Raw genomic sequence first — 7,799 nt, forward strand, 5'->3', positions numbered from 1 at the left:
ACCTCTCCGTCCCCACCCCAGTCTGACCTATCACCCTCACTTTGACCTCTTTCCACCTATCACATTTCCGACGCCCCTCTCCCAAGTCCCTCCTCCCTACCTTTTATCTTAGCCTGCTGGACAAACTTTCCTCATTCCTGAAGAAGGGCTTATGCCCGAAACGTCGATTCTCCTGTTCCCTGGATGCTGCCTGACCTGCTGCGCTTTTCCAGCAACACATTTCCAGCTCCCTCTGTTTTGAGTTGGGGAGGCAATGGTCTCATGGTATTATGGCTGCACTGTTAATCCAGAGAGCTAGGTAATTAGAATTAGAATCCCTCCAGTGTGGGAACAGGCCCTTCGGCCCAACAAGTCCACACCAATCGCTGTGAAAAGTAACCCACCCAGACCCATTCCCCCACCCTATATTTACCTCTGACTCATAAACCCATCCCATGAATGAATTAAAAAAAAAAGTCCTCTGATCCTATTGACCAAGTGCAGTTTCTCATAACTTCATGGGTAAACCCTAATGGGTTTATTTGTGACTACCTTATATTATGGAACTTAGTTTTGTAACTTCTTACAAATGGAATCAACTTTTCTACAATTACTAGATTAAACCAAATTACAATTTCATCATCTTTTAGGTTATGGCTTAGACTTTTAAAGTGAAAAGGGCCTCAGTCTGTTTAGTCTTCCCTGACAGATACGACCGTGGGCAAAGGTCTGACAGATGGAATTCAATGTTAATGAGTTTTGAGAAGATGTTAATAAATGTGAAGTCATCCACTTTGGTAGGAAATACAGTAATGAGGAGTATTACTTGAATGGTAAAAAGTTGCAGCAAGCTGCTGTGCAGAGGGACCTTGGGAATTTTGTCTTTCATTGCCAAAGGGATTGATTTTAAAAGCAGGGAGGTTGTGTAGGGTGCTGGTGAGGCCACACTTGGAGTACTGTGTGCAGTTTTGATCTCCTTACCTGAGAAAGGATGTACTGGCACTGGAGGGGTTGTAGAGGAGGTTCACTAGGTTGATTCCGGAGTTGAGGGGGTTGGCTTATGAAGAGAGACTGAGTAAACTGGGATTATATTCATTGTAACTTAGAAGATTGAGGGAGGATCTTATGGAAACATATAAAATTATGAAGGGAATCGATAAGATAGGCGTAGAGAGGATGTTTCCACTGGCAGGTGAAACTAGGGCAAGAGGGAAAAGCCTCAAAATCAAGGGGAGCAGATTTAGGACTGAATTGAGAAGGAACTTATTCACCCAGAAGGTTGTGAATCTGCAGAATTCTTTGCTCAGTGAAGTAGTTGACCCTACTTCAGTAAATGTTTTTAAAGCTATGGTAGAACAATGAAGGAATTCAAGGTTACGGGTGAGAGGGCAGGTAAATGGAGCTGAGGCCACGAAAAGTTCAGCCATGACCTTATTGAATGGGGGAGCAGGTTCGAGGGGCCAGATCGCCTACTCCTGCTCCTAGTTCTTATTTCTAAGATCCCAACGAATATGTTACTGTTAACTTTAATTTTAGTTCTGTATCATTCACCTCATCCTCAATATTTGGATTTCCTGAAGTGGGCTGGAGTTGGATAATATGTTTTTACTTCAGATGCATTGCATTCAAAAGTCTTCCACAGGGAGGATAGAGAGGCTGTTGAACCCTCTGGGTATGAAAATATGGAAGTATTTTGGTGACCATATTTGATTGCCAGATAAGCTACTTTGAAATGTTGTCCAACAGCTCCATGCTTCCTGCAATTCACAATTTAGCTATTGAAAAAAAATTAAAGTTCTTTGTTTTAAGATGTTTGCCCAAGATATGAAATGTTTCTTATGGTTTTGTTTTTAACTTAGTGAGAAGAGAAAGGAAAAGGAAAATAAATCAGACTGATGATCTTAAATGGACCTGGGTTTGTTTGACTAGAACTTCACATTAGTATTGAATATTTCAAAGTCTTTTTATGTTATATTTCAGCTGTAGGTTTAAGAGCCTGTCCTTTTTTTTTGTCAGTGTAACTCTAGCCTTCTAGCACACCCCTTTTTAATCCCAATCCATTGTTTAGTAAGTAAAGGAGCATTGAAATATAGCCTTGTGGTCCTAAATGTCTGTCTCAATACCTTTATTTTAATGATGTTAACTCAAGTCAATCAGGATGCTGCCAGTTTTAATTGAGTACATAAGTTATTGCGCACCGAGTAATTAATTTTCTCTCTGCAGCGGGTTCACTTGGACATCCAAGTTGGTGAACATGCCAATGATTACGTTGAGATTGCAGCGAAGGACAAACTGTCAGAGCTCCAACTTCGTGTCAGACAACTCATTGAACAGGTGGAACAAATCCAGAAAGAGCAGAACTACCAGCGGGTGAGTGAGGAGAGAGAGGAGGATGACTAGGGCTTACCTGTTTGTGTAGGTGGGAGGTAAGGACATAGCTTTTTGGATAAATGATGGGTGGGAATGTAATTACTGAAGGGAAGGAAAGGAATGACCAAAATAGAAAGTGAGAGAATTACTGTGAGGAAGAGGGTGGGAACTTAAGGGTTAGTAGGTAAGTAAGAAACCAAGCAGGTGTACATGGGTTAAATGCTGCAGTAAAACTCATTGGAAAAGTAGAGTGTCAATAGGTTTAGCTTAGTACTACACTATACTGTTTGAAATTGTTCATATGGGGCTCAGAAGCATTTGATTACTGTTAACTGCTTTTGATCATCATAGAATCCCTAAGGTGTGGAAACAGGCCACAATCGAGCCCACTGAAGAGCATCCCACCCAGACCCAACCCCTCTACCCTATCCCAGTAACCCTGTATTTCCCCTGGCTAATCCACCTAGCACACACATCAATGGACACTATGAGCATGGTCAGTCCAGCTAAGGTGCCCATTTTTGGACTGTGGGAAGAAACCGGAGCACACAGAGGAAACCCATGCGGACCTGGGGAGAATGTGCAAACTCCACACAGACAGTCGTCAGAGGGTGGAATTGAACCCTGGCCCCTGGCACGGTGCTAACCACTGAGCCACCGTGCTGTATTGTTTAACAAAATATTCAAAATATCTAACAAAAACAAACTCAGCAGGTCTGGCAGGGTCTGTGGAAATAAAGCAGAGCAAGTCAATTATGCAACTTGGTACAATGCAAGACTGCTGCAAGGTACATGAGTATCCTCAACATTTTTTCTGTTCCAGTATCGTGAGGAGCGCTTCCGAGTAACCAGTGAGAGCACCAATCAGCGAGTCCTGTGGTGGTCCATCGTGCAAACACTGATCCTCATTCTGACTGGCATCTGGCAGATGAGGCACCTGAAAAGCTTCTTTGAGGCCAAGAAACTGGTATAGGCCGTGATCACAATGACCTGGGTTCAATTGGTTTAAAAACAGAGGAGGCTGATTAGCCAAAAGCACGTTTTCAATTACGCAATTCAAGCCCTGGGCTTGTCGGATTTTATCCAATTTCTTCCCCTTTCCCAACTTCTGTGATATGCAGTGCTTCCTACAAAACAGTGGCTGTAAAGTGCTTTGGGGTATCCTGAGATTTTCAAAGATCCTATATGAATGCAAGTTTTTCTTTCCAAATGGAGATTATAAAGTAATGGATAGTCTGTTTGCCAGGTGTGATTTTGGAAAGGTGCCCTGACTGATAAAAAGGCAACTCTTTCCAATTTGAGTTGACTGCTTTGTTGCCTCTTTGACCCCAGTATCTTGTTAAAGCCATTGTCAATCAATTCTCTTTTCATCACACCAAAGCTCTGAAAGCTTCAGTACGAGAGTATTCAAAGTGGAGTTAGGCAGTATTTAAGCACGCTAAGGTCTGTATTCCTTGCCTGATCTATAGTTGAGCTGTTTAAAAATCCATTCTCTAATATTAGTTTTTGAAACGAAGTACCCAACAATGTCCTGTGAACTTCTCTCCAAGGTTTAATTAGTCCAGCTTTTATGTGACCTTTTTTGATTTGAGCCATCCTTAAGTGTGCAGGGCAGCCTTGACATGGCTGGCTGTGATCATGGAGGTATGAGTAATGCTTTACTGTGTTTTCAGACTTGGTTGTAAGGATAGGCGAAACAAGAGTTAATTATTTATACATCTCTGGTTGTAACTGAGTGACTCTGACTTTGGGAGGGCAACACTGCAGAGCAACTAAGTGCTCTGATTTTCTTGTAATGTTCTCGGCACTATAATTTATTGGCCGCCATTTGTTGTGATCAGAAGCATTGGGTTTGGTCATATCAGTTATTGCAGGAGCAGGATGTAGGAATCGCTGTTTACATGTTACTGTAGGGTTTGGGGCAGGATGGTGTCCTGTTTCGATTTGGTTATAAAAAGGTTGGTGTTCCATTTGTGCAGCTGCTCCTGATCCTTGAATGTTTGGAGGCAGTTGTAAATATTTGTACCATGATTCTGCTGAGTCTCTTGTTATTGACTGCCACATTGACTACATCCAAATTGTTATTATTTTTAAAGTTTTGAACTTTGCTGCTTTTTGTGGATGGACAGATATTGGGTGGAAATTTAATTACATAATCAGGGCTTTTTGTTTCTCTCTCTCCTCATTTCTATTCGCGTAGGAAAATGAGTGTGGCCATTGCTATGTTCCACTGTTGGCAACAGTACAGTTTGGGCTTGACCCGATAGGGTTGCATTCACTAAGTTTTGCAGTTGAAGAAACTGCTGTGATACCAGAGTCCAGGTCTGTTCATATTAATCTAGTAGACCAAAGTACTACTTATAATGTAGGCCATCCTTCTGAGTTTGAGTGTTATAAACTTTAGGACACCTCATTCTTGAACTACTGGAAGGGAAAGCCAAGTTGATTGCTTTATTCAGAGATCCGGTCTTGCCCGTTCAGTCATCGATATTGGAAGTTTGGACATTTATGATTCACTGCTGCCAGCAACTTGGTGACTTGTCGGTGGGTTGTTCAAGGCAGAATAATGGCTCTCCACATGGAAACTGCTGTAAAAGCTGAGGCCATTGTCCCGTCTTCAACAGGCAGTATCTCCATTTGCTGCTTCCAACACACATGCTATGCTTATTGTTTGCTAAATCATGCTAATCTAATTACAGCTGACTACTTCGGCTCTCTTCTTTTGATTGAACTGTTCCCCACTGTTTGAACCTTGTCATCAAGAGTACTGATGTTGGAAAAGGCTTGAATGATAATTAGATGTGATTCCTTCTCTTTCAAGGCAATAACCTGTCACACACTATTTCCCCTGGAAGTCAATTCCCTTGCTTGGGAATCCCTCTTTCTGGAAAAATAACACACAAGATGGGCAAATTGATTCCTATTAATCCAGTCAACTAAGGTCTACTCACCCCGGGATTTTTATGCCTCCTATTGTATCGATATGCACCAATTCAGAGGCACCATTTCTCTACAGTTCTCCAGTTCATGTTGTTAAGATTAACAGTCCTAGTTTTCTCAACGTGAGGTAGGAATCAGAATTGCGTGATGAAAAGGCTTCATTTCAGATGTCTGGCTCGGTCTGAAAACCTGGTTGGTTTACTGACGACTTTGACCAAGCCATCTGATTGGAAAGTGGGTTGTTATGTAGCAGTCTTTATGCTAACTAATCTCCCAGAGAAGATGTTTTTGTGCTTTGACATTTCACACACGTTCTTTTCGAAAGGATATGTAGAGGAGCTGTGTGGATTGTGGAGTGTATACTAAATGGGCACTGTTACACTAAAGGACAAGGATATAGGTTCTTTAATCCATTACCTGTACCACTGATACCTTTTTTTTGTGAGAGATTTCCTTAAAAATAACAGCACACCTTTTGTGCTGTTCTGGGTGTAGTGCACACAAAGCTGAAGTGCATGGGGAGTGAGTGTGTGATGCTCACTAACCCATCAGTTTAAACTGTTGAGTATGTTAATCTGTCCATTTTTGAACGTGGTTGAAGATGACTGTTGCAAATAGGTAATTGGCCTTGGATACGAAGGTGAAGACTGATATATGTTGTATGATTGCCCCAGAACCAGTTCACTGATTTCTATCATTGTTGAAAAAATAAATAGTGCCTCAATGTAAATTTCTGCCTGTTTTCTTCACATTAACATTCTCCCTTCTTTTCTTCCATCCTCTTAATTTCTTTCTTCTTTTGGAACTTGGTGCATTTTATGTAGAGATTATGTTGCTTAATGAGATTTGTTTTCTTGTATTTTGCAGTAATTGTCATGTACAAGTTCCTGGACCATTTTTCAGAAGTTCTCATTTTTGAAATAAACTATTTCCACCTTTTTTTAAAAAAAAGTTTCTTATTTCTCATGCTGGCTGCCTCTGAAATAGGCATAATTTGCATTTCAGAAAACAAAATGTTTGGTTTGATAAATATTTACGTGTGGTAAATCAAAATTACATTGTAGCTGAATGATTCAGTTAAACTACACTGTCAGTTGTTATAGCATCATACAGTAGTCCATGCCCAACATAATCCTGCCTGCTCCTGGCCCATATCCCTCCAATCACTTATTCATGTATCTATCCAAATGTCTTTTTAATGTTGCCATTGTGCTTGCATCTATCACTTCCTCAGGAAGTTCATTCCAACTTCTGCATAAAAATGTGTCTTTTATATCTTTTTAAAATCTTTCTCCTCTCACCTTAAAAATGTGCCCCCTGGTCTCTGAAATCCCCCATCCTGGGGAAACGACAATTACCATTAACTCTATCTATACCTCTCATGATTTTCTAAACTTCTGCAACGCCTATCAACCCCCTATGCTCCAGTGAAAAATATCCCAGCTCTATCCAGTCTTCCTTCCTAACTCAAACCTTCCATACATGGGCAGCATCCCCTCAGCACATTCTGCATAAAAATGCTGAGATACCAAATCATATGAACCATGCACTCTAGATCAGAGCTCTCATCTGAGGGGAGCTCACTGACCAAACTGGGATGTGGAGTGAGGCTTTGGACAAGGAAGTGGGGGTAAATGTGCAGGAGAGGAAAGGAGGGAACATTACAATTTTTAACTCGGCCAACAATCAATCTCTGCAGCTGGATGTTGCGACAGGATTTGTGTCAGCCTTAAGCTTCTCAAGTAAATAGCTTTCTAAGACTTGCTGTTCCAATTGATTCATGAGGAAAGACAATTCATTTGATGCTGCGGGGAGCATTGGGGACCTGTGGAACCTTGGGGCGGGTGCTGAATAGAAAACTGGGAGGAATGAAAAGCTGTGACTGTCCAATTTAAAGCAATAAATTATTTGATTTCAATACACTGGATTTGAACAATTCGGTTCGATTGTGGATAATGTTCTGCTTTCATTTATGTTTGGCTGAGGAATTTTCTACAACAGTCGGACCGAGATGAACGTGTGAAAATTGTCTGGACCTCTGTAGCTGACTGCACTCTTTATTTAGATGTCTGGTCAGTGTTTAAATTCCATACTCTGAATTGCTGTATCTGATTACTTTCTCTAAAAAAAAGCAAGAAGATGGATTTGTAAATCATTTTTAAATTGATTTTATTTTTCACTTCAAAGCTTTAATAAACGTGTTCATATATCCATTCTTTATTGTTCTCTTTGTTCCTGTAGAGTCCAGTTTTTTTTTAACTGTGGTCCAGCATGTTAGCTTACTAGAGCAGTCTAGAAAGGTGTTCATGAGATTAATGCAAGATGCACCCCCTGAGCACCAACAATGTTCCCATTAGGAAACGATTAGATTAGATTACTTAGTGTGGAAACAGCCCCTTCGGCCCAAGTCCACACCGACCTGCAACCCACCCAGACCCATTCCCCTACACCTAACACTACGGGCAGTTTAGCCTGGCCAATTCACCTGACCTGCACATCTTTGGACTGTG

The 7,799-nt window shown here is 41.1% G+C and overlaps 1 protein-coding gene across 1 annotated transcript in view; it reads left to right on the forward strand.

The window, feature by feature from the left end:
* The window catches only part of LOC122556871 (transmembrane emp24 domain-containing protein 9-like), a 24,352-nt gene extending 18,112 nt beyond the window's left edge, over positions 1-6,240 (forward strand). Inside the window, exons 3-4 of the mRNA XM_043704127.1 lie at positions 2,189-2,349; positions 3,173-6,240. Of these exons, the coding sequence (XP_043560062.1) occupies positions 2,189-2,349; positions 3,173-3,322 (311 nt within the window). The 3' untranslated portion in view covers positions 3,323-6,240. The remainder of the gene's footprint in view (positions 1-2,188; positions 2,350-3,172) is intronic.
* Positions 6,241-7,799: the final 1,559 nt, after the last annotated feature.

This window comes from Chiloscyllium plagiosum, chromosome 14, assembly GCF_004010195.1.
Source record: "Chiloscyllium plagiosum isolate BGI_BamShark_2017 chromosome 14, ASM401019v2, whole genome shotgun sequence".
Classification (NCBI taxonomy): domain Eukaryota; kingdom Metazoa; phylum Chordata; class Chondrichthyes; order Orectolobiformes; family Hemiscylliidae; genus Chiloscyllium; species Chiloscyllium plagiosum.